This window comes from Onychostruthus taczanowskii, unplaced genomic scaffold (assembly GCF_017590055.1).
Source record: "Onychostruthus taczanowskii isolate IOZ18803 unplaced genomic scaffold, ASM1759005v1 scaffold22, whole genome shotgun sequence".
NCBI classification, from domain to species: domain Eukaryota; kingdom Metazoa; phylum Chordata; class Aves; order Passeriformes; family Passeridae; genus Onychostruthus; species Onychostruthus taczanowskii.
In genome coordinates, this window is record NW_024499462.1 from 167,942 (window position 1) to 190,159 (window position 22,218).

The following is a 22,218-nucleotide window of genomic DNA, read 5'->3' on the forward strand; positions in this document are numbered from 1 at the left end:
TGCTGCAGGATTAAAAACACTGGAGGAGAGCACAAACAACAACACTGCCTGCAAAGGTGGATAAAACACACATCTTAGAAATGTCACACTGAAAGGACTTAGAAAGGTCCCTAGAAGACTCATGCAACAGCAGGGCAGCCTGGAAGCCAGAAGCCAGCAGGGGGCATGGGATAGACTGAGGTTACTGCAGCAGGCAAGGCCATAGGGAGGGACCACAGAGATCCACAGCACCTGCTGGCAGACAGCTAGAGGAGAAGGATCAAATACATGGAGTCCAGGATGCCAAGTCCTCAGGCAGAGCAGTGCCAGATCTCTGGGAAGGCCAGGTGACAGGACTGTAGCAGCCATAAGCCCAGGCAGAAGGGGATAAAGGGCAAGTGAAGCCCATGCTGAAAGCAGCAGCCTCACTGCAAAGCCAATGGCACAAGCAGCCCCTACAGAGCCCTGTGCAGGTCACCAGCCCCTCAAAGAGCTGCTGCTCTCACTGTACCTTGGCGTGTCCCTCACAAGGACTGGAACCAGAAACCAACAGAGGGAGCCAGGCCGTCACTGATGCCAGCCCGAGGTCCCAACTCTCTGTCCAGCCTACACCTTCCCAGGCTAATGTCTCCATCCGCCTGCCTGCAGGGCATTCCTTTAATCAAGGTGAGCTTTAATAAAGGTAGTGCTGCTGGCTAATGAGGAGAGATCATCCTCCTAGCCCGAGGGAAAGGTTCTACAGGCACTGCACTGGCTAATCCCTGGAACTGTTGGCCAATTTCAGCTGTATTTAATGTCAGGTGATAGAAAGCTCCTAAAATGTCATGGAATTAAGCAGAACAGGGGCTTAAATCCTGACTGTCAGGAAAGACAAGACTGCAAAGACAGCTCATTTCTGCTCTTGGAGATGAAACGACTGACGTGCAAGTGACCATGAGAACTTGAGCAAGAACTCATATCTCCCCAGATACCAGATAATTCACACCCGTGGCATGAAGACATAGGAAACTAAACTTCTTAAGCTGTGCTATCTGCAAGATTGTATTTTCCCCTTAGCAAGCAAAGCAAGAAGAAGTGATGGACATGAAAGTGAAGAGCATCAGCCCACAGAGCCCTGCAGTGTGTCTGCAATGCAACCTGCAGCAGCCACAGAGAGACCTGTCTCCTGCAGCAGACACAGAGGACATGGCAATTTAGTCACACCATTCTGTCCCCTCAGCCCAGCCCTGTGCACTGACACACAACTTCTGCCAGCCCAGAAACACACTAAAATAAACCAGGGAATGCAGAGCTTTCCCTTCATTTTCTTCCTCATTTCCCTATGCCTAACTATTTCCTGCTCCTCCCAACACAAGATCTGAAGGCAAGTAGGAGTGCTGTCAGCACAAAGTCTCCTGGGGAAGAAGGGAAGTGATGAGATTTGCAGGATGGCATGTGCTACCAAGTCATTTCTCGCTCAGCTCTGGCAATGACACACATCTTCCTTCACTGTCAGGAGCCAAAAGGAAAGTGAAACAGAAGAAGCAGCAAATTTGTAAATTCTTACCTAATTTCATGGTTATGTAAAAATTATATAAAATGTAGACAGGTCCACTACATTATTTAGTGGCTTTCCTATCAAAAACAAAAACCTCAATCCTCTTTTGAAACTTAGTGAATTGTTAATAGAGATTTTTCTAGATGGGAGGATATCTGAATAAACCATTCCACTTTTCAGGAAATTTCACAACCACACTCAACAAATTCACAACAGATCCACAAACTTAAGTAAAAGGCCTATTGAAAATGCATTCTTAGGAAACGAGAAAATGCCAAAGAGCTCTCTCAATAAATGAAACAGCTCTGTGCACTTGAATCCTCACGTGGATCCCTACCTTTGAGCACTTCTCCAGCACCTCCTCCTTGAACTGCAGGAACTTCTCCTGGATGGCAGGCTGGTTGAGAGGCAAGGACAGGAAGTGTGTGAAGGGCTGCCTCCTGCGGAAGCTGTCCAGGAGCACGTCGATCCGCGTCCGGGCAGAGACGACACCGCTGCGCTGCTGCCCCGTGATCACTGCAGGCAAACACAGCAACAACAACCTCTCTGCTTCCCTGAAGCTCCCTGCTTTCAGTCCCAGCCTCCCAAGGAAGCAGGAGGAATCAAAACCCCCAGCCATGCACTGAAAAACCTGCCAGGCTCCCTGCTTGACTTAAAACGCCTGATGTGGCTGTGCTTCCCTCAGCAAAGACAGATGATGCCATCAGAAGCGTCCCTCTGCTGTCCACAAAGTCAGCTCTGGGGGCCTAAAAAACACTGAGAGCCCATCATTTCAGGGACCCTTCAGGTTTCTAGAGCATTATTTCAAGTTTTTAGATAGGCAGTCAGAGTGAAAATGCCAAGGAAATCTATCAAGGATCAAGACTGTGTGTGTTATTTGCGCATGTGCTTCAAGGCACCAAACAGAGAACACCTGAGCTCAAAAGGAAAGAATGGCAAGGAGCAAAATTTCCTTGGCTTCCTATTATTCCATGTTTTCAACATCTCTCAACCTTCCTAACAGTCCTTCACAGCTCTTGGGAAGAAGTCAAGACCCACCCCTTGAGAAGCACCACCATGTTCCTGTGCAGCATCACAGTGGGATCCTCCCAGCATTTCCTCCTTACAGCTCTGTCACAAACATCCCTGTGCCAGTAATCTCTGGAGCATGCCCTAAGGAACCCTCCAAATACCCACTCTGGCAGAACCCACAAGGGTCAGCCCTGATGAGCAAGGTCTCCTTTCCTTTTAAATCCCTGGAAGTGATGAGAGGGAACATATGGTACAAGAAGCCCTGCTCTAAATGTTGGGATCTAGTGACAGCATCAGAAAGTCACGAATGTCATCTCAACCCTTCTCATACTAAAGCACATGCAGATGTTTATTTTGCACACAGACAGACAAGGCATTTCTCTGAATGCTTATTTCAGTTTCTTATTGATGGAATACTATTTCAAAAGCAAAACTAAAAAAAAAAAAAATACAACACATTCAGGACCCAAGTTCTCAAGCCATTTAAGCCTAGAAGTAACTTAAAAAAAAAAAACAAAAAAACCAAACCTGACACCGTTTAATAAAGATTTATAGACAATAAAAATAAGCTCAGGAGAAAAGTGAAGTGACTTTCCCAGGGCCAAAAAGTGAGTCAGTGCTGTGTAAGAAGCAGGAATTAAAGGGAAAACACCTCCAGTACCCCCTTTCTGCTTAAATTGTGCTTGTGCAAGAGCAGAAAAAAACACATCCACTTTGTGTATCCTACTCACCAATTTCTCCTTCCACTCCAGGCTTGGGAATGCTGATGGAGGTTCGAGTCTCTGTTTCTAGCCTCTTCTTGGTTTCCCCTTTCTTCCCAATGATGTACCTGGAGGGAGAAAGTGCAAGAGTTTCCCTCACACAGTGACACTGAGCCATCTGGTCAGTGAGCTGGACCCTCTGTGCTGGAGGGATGCACACACCCAGCTCCTCGTGCAGGCACAGAGGTGATTTCCAGGACTTCACACATGTCCAGCCTGGGACAATGCTGAGATATGGCTCAAAACTGGTTTAAGTTAAAGTAAGCTGGTAGGTCCACAACAGCTCTGCCCACCACATCCTGCCACAGCCTCTGCATCAGCTGGGTTATCTCTTCTCCCATTATCCCAGCTGAGGAAGAAATAAGGCTCTTCTTCTGCTTTTTGCTTTATTCAAGGTAATCATTTGCCAGCATCCAAATACACAATGGACCACTTTACCTTCTCTATATTTCCGCAAAACGATCTAACTAATAAAACTGTCAGAAATAACTGGATAAAGCTTTGAACACTGCAGGTTCCTCAGTAAACAAGGGACTGGGGTCAATAGCCAATTCCAGTCGCGTGTGCTTTCTCTGAAAGCTCCCACAAACTTCCCCCTGCCAGGCTGCTCGCTCCAGTCCTTCCTCCCCTTCCTTCTCCCAGCCTCCTTGATGCTTTTATGTTCAAGGGAAGAGATGTTCAAAGACTCTCCTGCCAGCCAGCAAGCACCACCTGCTGTCCCCACCACGGGGCCGCTGAGGAGTCAAGCGAGGCCCAACTGCACTTAAAGGCATCGCCAATTTCCCCTTCCCCAACGCTCCAACCCGCAGCGCACCCCAGACATCCAGCAGCCACCCCAACCTCCGAAAATGAACATTCTGTGCTCAACTTCTTCCCCAGCTGGCTGCAAACCAAACAAACCAAAGCAGACAGGCTCACTTGTACAAGGGGCTGGGAACCTCCAGCCGGCACTGGAAGCCTCGCTCGGTCTCCTCCACCACGAAGGCATCGCAGGGCTCGTCCGCGCAGTCACCGGGGCCTACCGGGAAAACCACGTCAGGCCCTGCACAGCCTCTGTGAAGTCTGGCACTGCTTTATGGAGGAAAACAGCCTCCCCACCAGCCTTCTTTCAAGGTTAAATGAAGGAAGGAATGGGCTTCTCTCTGCTGTGGATAACTGCTTTTTATTTATCACCTCACTAACCGGCTGCGGAACATGTAATGACAGCTTCTAAATCCGGCCGGCTGGGAGGCACGGGAAGCAGGTAGTTACAGCCCAGGTTTTTCTCAGCTGGACTTTGTGCAATTCCCTCACAGTGGGAATGGCCTCTTCTGGCAGCCAGTTCAGAAATTTAAGGCTGCAGAAGAAGACAGATAAAAGGTGAGGATAGTTTTGGTCTGAGGGTTCAAGCCAGTGGTTTAGAAAGAGATGCACCTTTCATCCGCAGGCTGTTCAGTCATGCATGGATCAAATAAAACACCCTGAAAGAATCCATGCTTCCTATTCCCTTTCCAACACAAGCAGGGATGAATTCGAATGGAAAGCACCTGGTTAAAGCTCAGTACAATCCACTGAAAGGCAGGGTGGGAGGAGGAACAGGACACAACTGCCACATTCCCATCTGAAAAGTAACACTGGAGCTTTTCTGTGCCCACAACAACTCACACACAACTACAGCAAACACAGAAGGCAGAAAGACACAGGCAAACACTCCAGGAGAGCAAGAATTTTGTCCCCAAAAGGCCAGGTTTAAAGGCACAAACATTGCAAGGACAGAGGGTCTTTAGCAAGCAGCTGCCATATCTGCAGCTAAAGATGGTAATGAAAAGAAAGAAACCTGGGAAAAACAGATCTACACAGCTCATCAGGTTTTCCCTTTTCCTGGAGTTCTTCCACAGTCAGCAGGCAAACTGAACAGTCAGCAGCACAGTCAGCCAACCCACTTGGGATAACTGGAACTGCTTCCACTTTGGGCAGCAGGATCATCAGGGACCAACACAAAGCCTTTTTCTCCCTCTTGAACACCTCAGTCCGCCACATGGGCAGGTCTCTGTGCCCACAAAGGCACCAGAGATGACTCTGAGAGCTCCCTAGGTCCCCAGTGTTGATGTGTACACCTCCTGAGCATCACTCCTTACCTGAATAGAAGCTCTCCTCCTCCTCCTCGTGAGGGAAGACCTGCTCTTGGATGAGGTTTTTCCGGTACACTCTTCCCCCGATCCTTACCAAGGGGGGCCGCAGCACATCCATCCTGCTCCTCCTCCTACTGCAACAACAAGGACAGCTGTGCTACCCCAGGCCAAGGAAAAGCTCATTTCAGTGCTTCCTTGCACACTGGGCTGGCAGGGACATTAAAGCCCAGCTCATTCCAATGCCCTGCCGTGGTTCCACTATCCCAGGGGCAGCCACAGCTTCTGTGAGCAACCTGTGCCAGGGCCTTGCCACCCTCATAGAAAAACAATTTCTTCCCAATATTCAGTCTCAACCTCCCCACCCCGAGCTAAAAGCCCCTCCATGTGGAGTCTTCAGAAAGGCAACACCTCCTCAAACCTTACGTGTCTCAATCAAAGACCAATCTGGTGAGAAGTCACAAGTACGTGAAGCACAATCAAGTGGAAAGAGGAAATTGAAGCAGTGTAAGCTGTGTAACTCTGAAACTTACTAAAAGTCACTGTAACCTCGGTCAGTGTGACTTTTCATAGTTTCTTGGGGCTTTAGCTGGCACTGAGTTTAAAATGTTTAGAGTGGAGAACATTTACTGGTGCTAAAACAAAGAGCCAGCAGTGTTCTGTCAGAGACTTCACATCTCCAGCACGTGAATTTCTATATTCACTGGCATGGGTCATTTAATATTGGTTGTCTCAATTTTAAACCAGAAACTGTTACTCAGAAAATAAAGTTTCCACCAAAAAATTCACCTTTGTCAGAAAGTTCACCTGTCCACTGCCAACAGAAGAGGAAAAAATTGGGAGCTTTCCTCAGGAGCAACTAGCTTTTATCACAGAGAGTGACATCAGGTTGAGAAGGTTAATGCTTCTCCCCTCAGTTCGAGCCCCACCTTTTAAAATGACTCACAGTCATCTGAACTCACACGGATAATAAAAACCATTACACTTCAATAAAAGTAATAATTCCTGTGGCTCATGGGAAGAGGTGCAGAGGTCAGCTGTGCACAATGACGGGAAAAGCCATGCAAAATCAGTCGCTGCGGCTTTTACTTCCACGAAGGTGTTTTTTTTTTTTTTTGGAGGGGGGGTTTGTTTTTAACACACTGGTGTCACAGTTTCTTGACACAAGGACTTCTGAGAAGCGAGCAGCAACAGCGGCAGGCAGAGCGCAGCTGGGGCTGCAGGATCCGCCTCCTGACGGCAGCATCCACAGGGGCTCCGCGGGAACCGACTCCAGGCAGGGGCACCGGCAGGGCCCGCACCGCGCAAATTCCCGGGGCGCCGAGGGCACTGCAGCCACAGCACCCTTCGGCTTTACTGTGACAGCGCTGCGGGAAGGCGGCGGGAGCAGCAAAGCCTCCCCGCTCCCCCCACCACTGCCGCCGCCATTTTGTTCCCTCTCCCTCCCCTCCCCACACGCGTCCCACCGGAAGTGGCGCGCGCCCCGCCCCATCATGCACCGCGAGCGCGGCCACGCGCGCCGCCCGCACCAAGCCGCCGTCCGGGCTCCCAGCTGAAGGAGAGAGCGTTCGGCACGGGACCGGGGAGCGCCGGGAGGCGGCGGAGGCCCGGAAGGTGAAGGGCGACGGCATGACCGCGCGGGGAGGGCAGAGGCTGCGGCGGCGCGTGGGCTCCGCACTCACCGGGAAGCGGCTCCGAGGGCCCATGGGCGGGAGGACCGGGGAGGAGGCGTGGCCTGTGTGGGGGCGTGTCCATGAGCGCATTGGGGGCGTGGTCTCGTGGGGGCCCCGCCCCAGCCAAGATGGCGGCTGCTGAGGTGCCTGAGGCCTTGGCTGGAGGTTCCTGCAACAGGCCCGGGCATGGCCCTGACCTGCCGCCTCCTCTCCGCTGTGTTTGTTTAAAATAAACCCCCTGCAGCCACACTTAGGAATCTGTCGGGTCTGCGAGCCCCGGCTGGCATCGTTTCAGCGCAAACGATCGTCGCGCCTCCCTTGTGAGCAGGGAGCCGAGCCTGAGGGTTTGCTGAGGGAGGCGTTGCTGGGTGTAGCGTAGCAAAAATAAAAGTTTGTTTTATGCAGGCGTTTTTCGTCACGGCCCGTAAGCCCCCAGCCTCCTGTGAGCTGCTGTTTTCTGAGTGGCACACAGTAATCTTGAGTGCTCTTGGGAAACTTAGTAACAAGAGACAGAGGGACTGGACAAAGGGAACGGCTTTCCCACTGACAGAGGGCAGGGTTGGGTGGGATATTGGGAAGAAATTATTCCCTGTGAGCCTCTGGCATAGGATGCCCAGAGGAGCTGTGACTGTGCCCTGGCAGTGCCCAAGGCCAGGCTGGATGGGGCTTGGAGCAGCCTGGGATGGTGGAAGGTGTCCCTGCCATGGCAGGGGGTGGAATGAGCTGAGCTTTAAGGTCTTAAAACCCCATTTTCTCCAAAAAAACCTCACATGTTTTCCAAGGACACTGTCTGTGTACGCTACAGAACCTGCAGAAGTGTACTAAACACGATAACAGAAATGAATGAAATGGGCAGTATAATTTGGAAGTGCTTATAAGTGTTTGGAGGAGCAGCAAGTGCTGTCACTGCTAAGGGCCAAGTGACACCTTTTGTGCTATCAGAGAGGGACACGAGGAGTTCTAATTCCCGTGTCGTGACAAACCCAGTACCTCTTAAAAACAAGGCTGAGAAGAGAGCGTGCAAGAGGCAGCTGGAATTGTGCTGCACAGGCAGACGGATCCTGAGGCACTGCCAGTTCCACTCAAATGCGGTGTTTTAAAGGCAGAATCACGTCTGGGCTGATGCAGAAAGCAGCTGCCGCAGCTTCGGCACGGCGCGGCTCCCGGCAGGATGCGGAGCTGGGACTGGCAGTCCCGCAGCCTTCCAGGTTTTATGAGGCAGCAGCGCTTCTGTGTTTGTGCTCCTGGAAACAAGGAGGGAAAAAGGAAAGAAACTCCACCTTTCATGGCCCTGGGGAGCAGGACAAGCGCCAGGGCAGCTAAAGGCCGGTGAGTTCAGGCCAGCAAGCTGCACCTCGTTATTCTTGTGCACGCTCTGGATGAATTCCCAGGGGAATTCCGAGGGGTCAGAGCGGGGGTTACCTTCAGTTTCGGGGAGTGACAGCTCTGTGCCCGTCCCCACAGTGGGCACAGGCAGCTCTGCCACACACACAGGGCAGCCTGGACGCTGTGGGGCAGCGGGGGCGGCTTCATCCTGCCCCTCACTGCCTCCATCCCTCCTCGGGATGCCTCCATCCCCCTCCCAGTGTGGCCGCTGGGAACTCCGAGGCGCCCTTCCTAACTGAGGCTCTGCTTTGTCCTCCCAGCTGGGCCGGGGTGCGATGGCAGCCTCCTCCTCATCCTCCTCGGCCGGTGGAGTCAGCGGCAGCTCCGTGACAGGGTCGGGGTTCAGCGTTTCGGACCTGGCGCCGCCCCGGAAAGCCCTCTTCACTTATCCCAAAGGAGCCGGCGAGATGCTGGAAGGTGATTGCTGCTGTCCTTCTCCTTCCCTGCTCCTCCTCCAGCTGCTGAACTTCGCACCCCACTGGCAAAAGCTGGAGGTAGAAAGGAAGCACCGGGGTTTGGTCGGTCCTGGCTTTCCCACCAGTCGTTCAGGAGGAAGTGATTTTTCTGGCGGTCACCTGCTTTTTGTCTCCATGACAACACTTCAGACCAGGAAGCATCTACCTGAAAGGGAACATGAGTGTGTTAATTGCTCATTGTTAGCTAATCCTTTGATGTCAGGCAGGGATTGCTCTGAGGATAGCTGAGACAGGAATATTTTTCTTGGCAGAAGTAGTAATTTTCTTGGTTTGGGTTGGATTTGACTGGGTTAGTCCCTGCCAGCTTGCATCGTGGAAGGAAAAGCCCAACAAGCTCTGGGTGAGGGAGGAAGGGCAGGTTCTCCGGGTGACAGGGTTAAACCAGTGTCTCTGTGTCTGCTCCCCTTGAACTTCCCTTGTCACTGTGGGATGGCTGGGAGCGAGGCTGGAGTGTCCCTACGGCAGCACAGGGCAGCTGGGAGATGGCTGTGTCGTTGAAGGGTTGTTTTTATTACACATTAGAGCCCATATGCCAGGCTATTGAAGTAATTATGACTAAAGGTTTGCTCACAGAACTTAACGAGCCCTCAAAACAAATTAAAGTAATGAAGCACTTCGTGTTAGCAAATAGACAGGCAGCTGTTCCTCCTGAGAGCCACTCGGCAGGACAGACAGGGAGTCGGAGGAGGGAATCCAACATTTGGGTTGGAAAAGGCCTCCAAGACCATCGAGTCCAGCCTGTGACCAATCCCCACCTTCTCAACAGCACCAGAGCACTGAGTGCCACATCCAGTTGTTCCTTGCACACCTCCAGGGACAGTGACTCCACCACCTACCTGCACAACCCCTTCCAGTGTTTTTCCGTGAAAAAATTCTTGCTGATGTCTCCACGATGTATTTGGGGCAGCACTTGTAAGAGTGCCCTCTGAGCACAGTGAAACTCCAGCTCTTCCCTGGGGTTCAGCTTTGGATTAGATTTTTCCAGACTTTTTTCTTTGAAACTGCTCTCCACATTGTTATGGCACAGAGCTTTAAATGGATTGTGCTTTGGGCTGACCTCTTTACCAGGAACACAGCAGTTTGCCTGCTCTGGGTGGCAGCAACAACCAAACACTGTCCCTGTTGCAGGAAGCTCTGGGTTGGCTTTTGAATTTCTGACACCAAAGGTGAGACACTCATTCTTTCACCAGGCAGCTGCCAGTGGAGAAGCTGCAGTTTCCTCTTCAAAAATTCCCACTGACTGACTGATTTTTATTGCTGCTTTTGTGATCTCGCTTGTTTCTAAATAAACCCGTAGGTATTTTTGGGGTTTTTTAGAAGGAGGCAGTATAAACTATGTCAGTGCTTGGTACACAATTAGCTGTGTTTTCTAGATTGCTTTACTTCAGAGTCACTTGCACGATCAATTACTGACTTGGATGGCAAGATACACATTATTTGAAACTGTGTAGGGTTGTGGTCTGAGCCCATGGGAAATCCTAAAGCATTCTAAGGACACGAGCGTCTGAGCCCTGAGGGAATCAGAGACTGCCATAACATTACCTGGCTTCTCCTTAGCTTAACTTCTATTTGGACTTCTAAAATGGCTTGTCAGAGAGGATGTAACAGAATTCCACCTGGGATGTCTTCCCAGGCAGCATCAGGAACCGGCCAAAGCCCTGTGCAGGGTCACAGGGGCTGCAGTCAGCACAGGGGAAAGTGCCTTAACGAGGCACGGGTGACCCCCCACCTCAAACATAAAAACAGCAGGTCAGGGGCACTGAAGGCTGCTCAGCCTCAAACTCTGGGGTTCATCCATCTCCTTTTTCTGTTGACAGATGGCTCTGAGAGGTTCCTCTGCGAGTCTGTGTTCAGCTTTCAGGTTGCATCAACATTAAAGCAAGTGAAGCACGGTAAGCGCCGGCCGCGTGTGGCTCGGGGAAGGCGGCGGGGGCAAAGCCTGACCCGCTCTGGGGTGTCAGCCACAAGAAAGCAAAGTGAACACTAAGTCAGGCCACCACTGAGTCCTTTTGCAAGCCCTGTGCAAAGCGCTGGGAGCCCACAGAGGCGGGGTGGGAACGGGCTGTGCCTCCCGAAGCTTGTTTTTCCATGGCTGTGTGGCAGCACAAGGTGAGGCAGGCGGGAGGAGGAGGTTCTGGGCAGGAAACGCCCACGCTCTGATCTCGGCCCAGCGCTGACTGTCTCTCTGGCCTGGGGCGGAGGGACGCTCCATTCCACCTTTGTTTCTCTGCTGAGCCCTTGTGGCCCCGGCAGGGTCAGGTGAGGTTTCCAGAGTCACTCGGGAGGCGGCCACGCGTGGCGTGGCGTGGCGTGGCGTGGCGTGGCGTGACAGGGCTGAGTACACTCCCTGCCTCCCCAGGGAACAGCCTGACGTCCTGTTTGAACCTCTGCTTCCCTGCCAGCCTCTTTGCCCTCACCCAGGTGCCTGTGACCCAGCCACGGGCTCGGCTGCGTCACAGCTTTGGTTCTCACAGAGCCCAGCAGCAGATCCTGTCTGCTGCTTGAGGGTCACATCCTTTCTGGTCCCCGCCTCTTGTCAGCCAGAGTGGTACTTCCACCTGTTGTCTCTGAGTGGAGAGGCTTCCTGTCCTCCTCCGGTTGGGGGGGTGTGCAGCAGCTTGCAAGGCCATGATCCTGTGTTTCTGCACCAGAAAGCAAAGCTGAACTCCAGAGCCATTGTTTCCAGAGCTCTGCTGTGGCTGTAGCTGCCAGGGGCTGCTACACAGCCTGGCACCCCAATAGACACCAGCCTTTGGAAGTGTGGAGCACCTCCCTGTTTTCTCCCTGTAAGAAAGGTGGAGGGCTTAAAAAAAAAAGATTGAGGTCATCATTTTTTGGCTTGTTTGTTTGACAGTTCCCAAAAGGGTGCAGGAGGTGGAGTGAGAACAGTCCCTCTTAAAGCAGCCACTGCTGGAGTCAGCATAAATCACACACAGTTTATGTTACGCCTCTTGCTAGCCCTGGGCCGTCTATCCAAGAGGCTGCAGTGAGCTTACAGCGCTGTTAGACTTCCAGCAGAGCTGGGAGAAGGGATGTTCCCATCTCTGCACCACTGCAGCACATCTAACTGAAAATGGACCCTGTGTGCCCGACACACGACTGGTTATAAATAAACCTGAGAGGAAGATGTTGTCTGGGGACCTTCCTCTCATTAGCAGGCTCTGCTTGCAGAGCCTCTCTGCCACACTCATCCAGGTCCTCCTCCAAGGACCTTCATCAAAAGCACAGTTCCTCCTGCTGCACCCAGCTCTACCGTGGGCTGACCAAGCCCTCTCTGAACTTCTCTGTTCTTCTGCACTATAAATATTTATACTTTATGAAATGAGCTGCATCCTGTTTTCACCCCCTACACTAATGGGCCTGATGTTTCCTTGTTAGGACTTGAATGTACATGGCACGGGCAGGGATGGGTAAACACACTGTGGGGCAGAAAAGCCTGTCCCTGCTTTCTCCTCGCTGTTTGCACACAGTGGGTTTGAATTCAAATGAGCTCCGTGGGTTTTATTCTGCCCTGCTCCCTACTGACAGCTGGGAATTTGCATCTAATTGAAAGGTTTAATTGCACTGCCATTGCAAACCACAGTTACCTTTGAACTCCTCGCAGATCAACAAGTCGCAAGGATGGAAAAACTTGCTGGTCTGGTGGAAGAGCTGGAGGCAGATGAGTGGAGGTACAAGCCAATAGAGCAGCTCCTGGGATTCACTCCTTCCTCAGGCTGAGCGTGTCTGGATTGCTGCTGTCAGGGAGCAGAAGAAAAACGTTCCCTGGCCCGGCTTCAAAACACCCCCCCATTTATCAAATGCTGACAGCTGCATCGGCAGGATGGGGCTTTGGGTTTTTTTGAGAGTGGGGATCCCCCGTAAAGCTGCCAATAAATGGAAATGATGAGATTCTGTAGGTCCTTACAGGCTGGCAGGGCTTGGTTTCTGTAACTTCGAAGGCAGGATCAGCTGTACAGCCCCTGGATCATCTCTGTGTTGTTTACAGAGGGGGGCACACGGACAGTGTGGCTGTGGGGAGGGCGACCTCGTCACTCGGCCCGGGTTCCCGCTGGAGCGCAGCCGGAGCACTGGGTGAGCGGGGAAACCCTCTGGAGCAAATGCCAGAAGCACTCCTCAGCCCCTGCCGTGGTTCTGGGGGATGGACACAAACTGTCCCAGGGTTGGGTGAGGGGCCAAGCGGCGTCACCTCCTCCAGCAGTGCCTCGGCCATTGCCCAGGCTGTTCCCTCTTCATCACTGTTTCTGTGGTAGCACTGGCAGGATACTGCTCTGTCTTTTATTACCCTGAAACTTTGTCCTCTTTGTTCTGTATTAGATTTCTCTGTGACAATAAAATAACTCTGTCTTTGAAACTCTTTATCTGGTCTGATGAGGGAAAGAATCAGCTGTTTTAGGAGTTAAGGGGGTGTAGTGAAGCTCAGAGGCAGATCGACTGTCATGATGGTAGTCTGAAGTTCAATGTGAGAGGAACCAAACCATGCTCAAAAGGGGCTGGATTTAAGTCAGATTTTAATCCTGCTTTAACTCAGGCAGAGGAGAAGACCCTGGTTTAAACCCATCCATTTTAATCATCTTGTTTTTCGGTTGTACTTCACTTCTGTTCTTGGAGGGAACTGGATTTCCATGTTCTGGCATAATCATTTCAACATGTTGATTTTCCATGGATGAGAGCCTTCGCCCTATGGCTCTGCTGGCCAGCAGGGGGTAGGAGCAGCACCGTATGCAAGCAATTATTTGATTTATTGCTCCAGATGCCTAATTTTTCCATTTTCAACATCTTTCTTACGACATTATTGTATTTTTTACTCACTTTTTCAGCCCAGCCACATCTGCATTGAAACAGATTAACTGGGATCCATTCCCATTTTAGATCACCAGCAATTAGCTAAAACTGAGGGGAAAAAGTATACAGCCACCTTCTGTGTTTGTTGCTGTGAATAAATCAGTTCCAGTGCCAGAGTCAGCTGTGGGCCATCCAGAGCCCCACGCTGCCTGAGCCGCAGGTGAAGCGGCAATTCCAGCCCCGTGGAAATTCACCGCGCGGCTGCCGGAGCGGCGCAGGGCCGTTCTCACGTAGGGCTGCAGCTCAGCTGAGACTGTCCCACGCTGGCCGCCCCGGCCACGGCCCCAGCCCGGAAAACCTCCTCCCCAGCCTTGGAGGGCTGCCAGGCCCTGCTCTGCGGGGGCCTCCTGCACAGTCAGCGGCTCCGCGGCCAGGAGCGCTCCAAACGTGACGGCAGGCGGGATTCAAACTGCAGCCCAGATGGGCTTGCTCGAGAAAGAAGGGAGCGCTTCAGCCCTCCACTTTTTTGTTTGCTTGGTGGCATCTATTTTTAATCCTGCTCACTCCAGCCATCTACGTCCACCTCGGCCAAACCTGCCAAAAATCCTCACCCCGTATCATTGTGGGGTTTGGGAACGGAGCAGTAGATCCCCCAAACTCCCTCACTCGCACCCGGTAACCCCTGCTCGCTGACCCAGCACAATCAGCCACAGAAAGAGCTTTTCCTTTTCACTGCTCAACTTGGGAAATTTTTCCACCCTGCCAGCTCTCCTGGGATGCCAGGGGCTCGGCGCCTGCAGCTCTGCCCAGGGGATGCAGTGCCCAAGCATTGCCCGGACTTCCCCATCCAGATCCAGAACACAGCGGGGCTGAGATTTATCCCCCTCGCCCTCCTCCCATTGCTTGTTTTCCAGCAGTTTCTTGTGCTGGGACAGAGCAGGAGCAGGGAACGTCCCCAGCTCCGTGCTGTACATGGTGTGTTTGTATGTGTGCCCAGCACCAAAATAGACACATGTGTGAGAGCCATTGAGAGGAAGTGAAAAGTTCACCCTGTACAGTACTACGAACGCAAAAACATGTTGTTGGCCATTCCCTCCTCCCGCTCAGTAAACACTTTATGTAAGGCAGGGAGAACTGGAGGGATCCGTACGGGCGAAAACCTTCCACGCTCGCCCTCCTCCAAACCCAGGTTTTCCCTGGCAGCTGGAAATTCCCAAACCAACCTATTTCCTGCTTTGCAGATCAGTGGGGCTGCGCCAGCGGTGGATATTTCTCCTTGGGGTGTGGAAGCCCCACGTCCCCCTCGGCCCGGGAGCTCGGGGGGCCGTTCAGCTGGGCGCGGAGCGCAGCGGGGAGGGAGCCCGGCAGCTGCCAGAAAAAGTTGATGAGGGGAGGGGAGGGAAAATAAAAAAAAGAGCCGAACAAAGAGCCTCGTTCAGAGCTGCTGTTGGTTTTCCTGTGGGTGCTCGCGGCAGAACGTTATGTACCGGCACAAGCCCCGCTCACACCTCCCCTCCCCGGCTCCTCGCCGCTGGCCACGGCCCCAGCGCCGGCCACGGCGCCAAGGCACGCGCTCGCCTCGCTGCCCGGGCAGGCTGCCCGCCGGGGAGGGCCTCTCCCGGCATCCAGGATGCAGCAGTGTGGGGCAGCACCCCCAGAAACACCCTCTGCCATCTTTCCCCCCAGAAGCACCCAAGGCGAGACGAGTTTCACGGCCCACACCCTGCGAGCGACACGCTGCCGACCCGGCGCTCAACCCGGCGCTCGGCATCGCCGCTGCCAAAACCTGTCCGGCACCCTCGTGGATGCACGTTCCTGCTTCCTCCGCCCCGCTCCTGCAGCTGCTTGTCCCAGGGGCGAGAGACGGGCCCGCAAGGTTTGGCTGTGGCACAGACCTGCCCTGCCAGCGGCACGCCGGGACCTGCCACCGCGTCCCACGCAGCCAAAGCTCACCTGTCGGAGCTGGCCACGGGCTCGGGAGATGCAGGGTCACCCCTGTGTGCCTGTCACCCCCAGCCACAACCGGGGACCCGGTGTGAAGGACACCCACCCCGCCAGGCACTTAGGGCACAGAAAAAAACATGGCCTCAGCCCCTCTGTTACTTGGACACAAAGGAGCCCAGCGGTGTCTGTGCCAGCCCAATGTGTAAATTTACCTAAGAGCAACTTTTTGGGCTACGGAGCTGCTGGGACAAAAACATGAAACCAGGGACTCCTCCACAGCAGCAGCCCATGGGGCAGGAGTTTGCTCCCCACTGTACAGGGGCACAGTTTGCACCCGACGTGAGCCAGAGCACTCGCTGAGCCCCTCAGTACATCTCCTCCCTTCCTCCTCCTCTTCCTCCTCCTCCTTGTTCCCAGCCCCCTCCCCCTGCAGGCTGCAAAAGCGCTGAGCTCAGCACATCACGGGCAGGGGCCCAGCCAAGGACCCTCCCCAATGCCAGCCGCTCCCCCCGGCTCCTGCTTAACCCTTTGCGAAGCCAGGCTGGAAATCAGAAGGATGGAGTAAATCCCATCCCAGACGGGGACAGGCACAGCTGGCTGGGAACAGCCTGTCCAGAAAGCCTCAATCTCTGCTCTCCCAGAAAGGACAGCAGGTCAGGGGGAAAGACACGCTGCTGCTCCACAGAAACCACGCTGGGTTTACTGCCAGCAGCAGGACCAGGGGAGGGGAAGTGCAGGGATTACCAACACTAAAACTTTGCTTTCCAGCCCAAAACTATTCCTAGAGGCCCTGCTGCAGAGGAGTGGCCTGGATCTCAGCTTCTTTTGGGAAGCAGAAGGAGCTGCCAGCCCCACATTGCCTCCCCTCCCAGCTGGATTATTTTATTGCAGGGATCAAAAATTGCATTTCCCTTTAAAACTTGCCATCACACCAGAGCTGCTTGCTCTGCTGCCTACCAGGAGATGTTATGGCAAAGAAAGAAAAATATTTATGCTTGGCTCTAGAATTCCAGCTTATTTTTAGCAAGGCGCCTTCCCTGTGGTCCTTTACCTCTTTTTTGTTTATTTGCTGCTTCCCCCCTGTTTCGACCCCCCAAACCAGCAGATCCTCATCTATTTTCAGCCTCACCCAGCCGACGTTCTTACCAATGACTTGGTGGCTGTGGGAAGAAATAACCCACGAGATACATTTTGTGAAAAACAGGATCCCAAGCACCATCCCGCTGAGTGTGCAAATATTGGGGTGTATTTTTAACAGCTGGGGGTTGGGGGATTGTTAATTTTTTGTCCCAAAAACCAAAGGAGTATCTCTGCAAGCTGCAGGCACAAGCCAGGACTTGTTCCCAGCTCCCCACACCTCTCGTCTGCTCCCTGGGATGCTACCCACTCCCCCAGCCCGGACTTCCACGCCCAAAATGCAGATGGATTCAAGCTTTGACCCCTAAAAAGCAGCTGCAGCTGCCGGTGGGGTGCCCAGACCCCTTTCTGCCCGCTTTGGGTGGCAGGTCACAGGCAGTGGCAGGGGGACCCGTGCCCCGTGTTTATCGCCGGGCTCTTATCCCTCCGGGCTCGGGAAGGACAGGAGCCAGGATAGGTCCCGGCGTGGCTGCAGAGAGTGCTCAGCCCCCCCGATAAAGCCGCAGGCAGCGCAGCGGGAGGACAAACAAAGCCCTTTATCTCCGGCTGGGCTCCCTGCGCTCCTCGGGGTCTGCCTTTGGAAAGGTCACGTACGCGGGACCGGCACCAGGGCCCGAGGGGGACACTGCCACCGCGGGGACCGAGCGTGTCCCGGCCCGGCTTTAGGGGACACCAGGGATGGCAGATGGGGTTACGGCAGCCTGGCACTGACAGAGCCCCCTCCCACATTTAGGGACACCAGATGGGGTTACGGCAGCCTGGCACTGACAGAGCCCCCTCCCACATTTAGGGACACCAGATGGGGTTACGGCAGCCTGGCACTGACAGAGCCCCCTCCCACATTTAGGGACACCAGATGGGGTTACGGCAGCCTGGCACTGACAGAGCCCCCTCCCACATTTAGGGACACCAGATGGGGTTACGGCAGCCTGGCACTGACAGAGCCCCCTCCCACATTTAGGGACACCAGATGGGGTTACGGCAGCCTGGCACTGACAGAGCCCCCTCCCACATTTAGGGACACCAGATGGGGTTACGGCAGCCTGGCACTGACAGAGCCCCCTCCCACATTTAGGGACACCAGATGGGGTTACGGCAGCCTGGCACTGACAGAGCCCCCTCCCACATTTAGGGACACCAGATGGGGTTACGGCAGCCTGGCACTGACAGAGCCCCCTCCCACATTTAGGGACACCAGATGGGGTTACGGCAGCCTGGCACTGACAGAGCCCCATCCCACATTTAGGGACACCAGGGATGGCAGATGGGGATACCGCAGCCTGGCACTGACAGAGCCCCATCCCAGCCTGGCAGTGTCCTGCCCCCGCACCCCTTGACCTCCAACAAGTTTCACTCCACCATCCCTTCTTGCCTTAAGGAAGCGGGACAAGGCCAGCGAGCGGGACACCGGGACCACGGCGGGGTTTGTCCCGGAGCGGGGCTGCGGGCTCAGCGCCATCCCGTGCCAGGGCGGCAGCATCCGGCCGCGCCGGTGCCACCGCGCAAACAGCCCCTGGAAGACGAGGTGGATCAAACCCCAGTAACCACAGGGGAACCATCGTGGGTTTCCCGGCCCCCGGAGGGTTCGGGGACCGCGGGGACACGGCCGCTGTCCCCTTCCCCACCGGAACGTGATGCGTGTGCCCGAGCGATGGGCTGGCCCCGGGGTGCGGGGGTGAGCCCGGGCGCTGGGGGGTGCCCGGGGGTGCCGTGCGGGCCGGGGTGCGGGGCCGGGGCAGCCCCGGGAGCCCGGGCCGGCCCTGACGCAACCGCGGCTCCCGTTTGCAGCGCCCGGGGCCGCGCCGGCCGCCGGGGGGCGTGGCCCAAGCAGGGGGCGTGGCCTGCCCGCTGTCACCGGGCAGGAGAGACGCCGCGGACGTGCCCCGCGCTTCCATTGGCGGACGCGGGGTGGGGGGGCGTGGCCCGCCGTGCCGCGGCTATATAAGGGTGGGGCGCGGGCGGTGCGGGTAGAGCGGCGGCGGAGCCGGGCCGAGCGGGGTGCGCTGTGTCCGGAGCCATGCCCGGGCTGTGGGAGCGGCTGGCGGGCGGCGAGCGGGGCCGCCTGGAGACCTCCGACTGCGAGTCCCTGGGCAGCGCCTCCGGCTCGGAGGGAGGTGAGTGCGGGTCCCTCAAGGGCAGGAGGATGGATGAGAGTCCCTGGGCGGAGGGGGTGGTGCTGCTGTGCCGAACCCCTGTTAGCGCCCCCAGACCCCTGGAGCGGTGTGTCCCAGAACCCCCGGCACACCCCTGAATCCCTGGGATCGGTGTCTCCCACGCCCCTGGTACGCCGGCGCTGACCCGCCTCTGTCCCCTCCGCAGATGCCGAGTACGCCGAGGGTGTCTCCCTGCCTGACATGGACCTGGAGCTGCTGCACGACCCCGAGGACGAGCTGCTGTGCGCCAGCCTGCTGGACGTGGTGCAGGCGGCGCTGGGCCGGGCCCCGCTGGGCGCCAAGCGCTGCTCGCGGCTCCTGATGCCGGCGCAGCTGCAGGCGCAGGTGCGGACGGAGCTGCTGCGCCTGGCGTGCAGCGAACCCTGCGGGCTGCGCGGGGCCCTCCTGGACCTGTGCGTGGAGCACGGCAAGGCCTGCCACGACGTGGGGCACATCGCCGCCGACCCCGCCGTGGTGCCAACCTTCCAGCTCACCCTGGTGCTGCGCCTGGACTCCCGCCTGTGGCCCAAGATCCAGGGACTCTTCGCCTCGGGGCCGGCCTTCGCTCCGCTGAAGCTGAGCACGGGCTTCAGGGTGATGAAGAAGAAGCTGTACAGCTCCGAGCAGCTGCTCATCGAGGAGTGCTGAGGGGCCGGGCCGGAGGAGCCACTTGCCAAGTGCTTCGGAAGAGCCGGGCGGAGCGTGGCGGCTCCCGGCAGCCGCGGTAGTTTAGGTTAGGCTGGAGTAGGGCTGTAGGTGGAAGTAGTTGGGGCAGGCCGAGTCCCCGTGGGGCCTGCCCGTGCCGGGCCGTCGCTGGCGTGCAGCCGGGCGGAGGTCGCTTCACGCCGTGGATGACTGTGGGATGATCCCGGCCACCGCGCTCCCGGAGGCGGCAGCGGGGCTGCTGGGGGGGCGCCGGGCTCCTGATCAATCGTGGGGGGTTTTTGTAAACCGGGATTGTAATCAATGGGGTCTCGGGGGAGGGGGAGTGTGGCAGTGAGCGGCGGCCGAGGGGGTCTGGATCAAAGGCCAAGCCCGGCTGGAATTGTGTCTTTGATCAGGAGAGGGGCCGGAGGGCGGGACCCCTGGCCCTGACACACTGGGGGCACTTCGTTGGTTACAGTTTACACTCATACACTTGATGTTCAAGTGCGAGAATTCCTATGCAATCGCGTCGGGTGGTTTTTTACTTTTCTAATAAAACTTGTCTTGATTGATAAGCCGCCTTCTCCCTGTTGTCACCTCTGCTGGGGGAGGGATGATGCAACCATTGGTTTGAAATTCCCTGCTGGCACTCTCGGGAAGCCTTTCCCTGGCAGGGCAGCCCCTGCGGTGGGAGCTGGATGTTTTGGGAATGGTGGGGAATCCCACGGCACCCACTCCTAATGGGAGCCACGGGGCTGTGACTCAGGGGGGCTGAGTCAGGCCCCTGAGCCCAGCGAGGGGCTGCTGCTCCTCCCCGGGCAGCCACCACGGGGAACCGGGGCACAGAGCCCAGGACGGGCTCAGACTGGGACTGAGGAGGAGGAGGAGGAGGGTCACACCTATCGGGGGGAGCACGGCCCAGCCCCAAACACACTCTGCAACACTGAGGCCAATTAACCAAACCTGCAATTAGAGGCCTCGGGGAAGAGGCTTTCACTCAAGGATAATTAAGCTGCTTGGCAAAGAAGAAGCTCGTGGAAGGTGTAGGGGGATAAAACCAGCCTGAAAAGCCATTTCCATTCACGCGTGAGCTCCTTCTGGCTCAGCCTTGGCTTCTTTATTTTTTTTTTAATACCCCTGTGGACAAACTATCACTGTGGACAGACAAACAGTGACTTTTTGATGAGAATTTTCACCATAAAAACCTTGTTTTTGACATGAATGACCCAGATCTGGAGTTTTGCTCACCTGGTAAATATCACCTGGCAGCAGTCAGGGCAACAAGCAGTGCCAGGCTCACACAGCTGGAAATGCACCTTTACACACACACACGTGTGCAAAGAGGGAGGATTGCCCCTAAAATTTTGGGGTTTGGAGCATTTCTCAAAGGATCACATGCTAGGGCATCCCCTGTGGGGTCATCCAGCACAAACCCACCCCTGCAGACACTGAGAGGGGTGGAAAGGGAACTCCAAAGCCCGAGTTCCCGGGGCAGCCCGGGCTGGAAGCAGCGCCTTGATCCCGCAGGAGATTTACGGTGACGGCAGCACCGCCAGCCCTGCCGAGGCATCCCGACTCTGGCAGTGCTATTTACAGCTCCAGAAATACGTGGATTTTAAAATATCCAACTCCTGAAGGGGTGGCCCTGTGCTGCCAGCAGCAGCGTGACCCCTGCTCGTCCCCGCCACCAGTCACTCTCAGGGAAGGTGAGGGGCTCCGCATCCAATTGTTTTTTAAATGATCACACCAAGAAAACAAAAAGAAACCTCCACCAAAACTCCCCAAAGCCAACACAGAGCGATGGCACAGCCTCTGTCCTGGGGGTGCCCAGCAAAACCTTCCGTGTGGGAGCACCCGGTCACGCCCCAGTCACAGCCCCAGCTGTGAAGGTGAAACTTTGCTTTTATTTATAGCAAAATGGCCTTTCCGCGAGAAAATCGGGGGTGTCTCAAGGTCCCTGGGGTTTGGCAGCTCCACGGAAGATGCAGAAGCTTCCAGCGAGGCTGGATCAGATGTCTCCCAAGGCAGGGGGTTACGCAAAGGGATATTTTGGGACCTGGGAAGAGTTGGGCTATTTGTGGCACCAGCATCAGCCCAGGGATCCCAGGTGCCAGCAGAGAAAAGGCAGATTTTTGGGGACATCAGCAGCAATAATTCAAATGACGGTTTAAATCCCAGGATGGTGCTGAACCCTCATGTTTTTGCTACCAGAAACAATGATGGGGGGAAGAGGGGTCCACTGGGCTCCCTGCCTGCCAAAGGAGGATGTTCCTGGAGCACCTGCCTTCCTTTGATGCCTCCCTGCCTTTGGCAGCTGCTCCAATTAAAAGCTTGGGCTAACGACCTAATGGGCAGCTCAAACCACCCACACCTTTGGCGAGTGGGCAGGGACCAGCACACCCTGAAATTCAAGAGTGTCTCCCATTGCTCCGGGCTGGGAATGACCCAAAATGCAGCAAAACCACCCCAAAACCTGGGCTGTGGATGTGCCCTGTGCCGGCAGGGCTGACTCACTGCCAGAGGGGAAGTGGCAGGGAGGTGACCCTTGGCCTCTCAGGAGGGAAAAAAAGGGAAAGGGGAGAAATTCCCACTCTTGCCCTCTGAGAGAAGCGGGGGGGGGGGG

General features: G+C 55.3%; 3 protein-coding genes across 12 annotated transcripts in view; 2 read left to right on the top strand and 1 right to left on the bottom strand.

The window, feature by feature from the left end:
* Window positions 1–8,157, bottom strand: part of LOC121336204 (testican-2-like) — a 43,823-nt gene extending 35,666 nt beyond the window's left edge. For 2 of the 9 annotated variants that reach the window (XR_005952706.1, XM_041405138.1), the window contains exons 1-5: window positions 7,079–8,156; window positions 5,406–5,533; window positions 4,207–4,306; window positions 3,259–3,356; window positions 1,854–2,032 (exon numbers count right to left, since the gene is read on the bottom strand). Coding sequence is in view for 6 of the 9 variants with exons in the window: in XM_041405138.1 (XP_041261072.1) it covers window positions 1,854–2,032; window positions 3,259–3,356; window positions 4,207–4,306; window positions 5,406–5,533; window positions 7,079–7,257 (684 nt within the window). In the remaining 3 variants the exon portion in view is untranslated. Of the gene's footprint in view, window positions 1–1,853; window positions 2,033–3,258; window positions 3,357–4,206; window positions 4,307–4,470; window positions 4,615–5,405; window positions 5,534–7,078 lie in introns of those variants that run through there. The other 7 variants (XM_041405139.1, XM_041405140.1, XM_041405144.1 and 4 more) reach the window with 7 other exon arrangements.
* ANAPC16 (anaphase promoting complex subunit 16) lies at window positions 6,543–13,285 on the top strand. 2 transcript variants are annotated; one of them, XM_041405149.1, is made up of 5 exons: window positions 6,543–7,010; window positions 8,172–8,398; window positions 8,716–8,872; window positions 10,749–10,823; window positions 12,536–13,285. In XM_041405149.1, the coding sequence occupies exons 3-5, from the start codon at window positions 8,731–8,733 to the stop codon at window positions 12,649–12,651; spliced, it is 333 nt and encodes a 110-aa protein (XP_041261083.1). In that variant the 5' UTR covers window positions 6,543–7,010; window positions 8,172–8,398; window positions 8,716–8,730; the 3' UTR covers window positions 12,652–13,285. The 2 variants fall into 2 exon arrangements, with proteins under 2 accessions (XP_041261083.1, XP_041261081.1); XM_041405147.1 differs by lacking the exon at window positions 8,172–8,398 and having other exon boundaries at window positions 6,553–7,010.
* Window positions 13,286–18,748: 5,463 nt separating this feature from the next.
* DDIT4 (DNA damage inducible transcript 4) lies at window positions 18,749–20,170 on the top strand. Its single transcript, XM_041404815.1, has 2 exons — window positions 18,749–18,911; window positions 19,117–20,170. The coding sequence occupies exons 1-2, from the start codon at window positions 18,815–18,817 to the stop codon at window positions 19,596–19,598; spliced, it is 579 nt and encodes a 192-aa protein (XP_041260749.1). The 5' UTR covers window positions 18,749–18,814; the 3' UTR covers window positions 19,599–20,170.
* The last annotated feature ends 2,048 nt before the right edge of the window (window positions 20,171–22,218 follow it).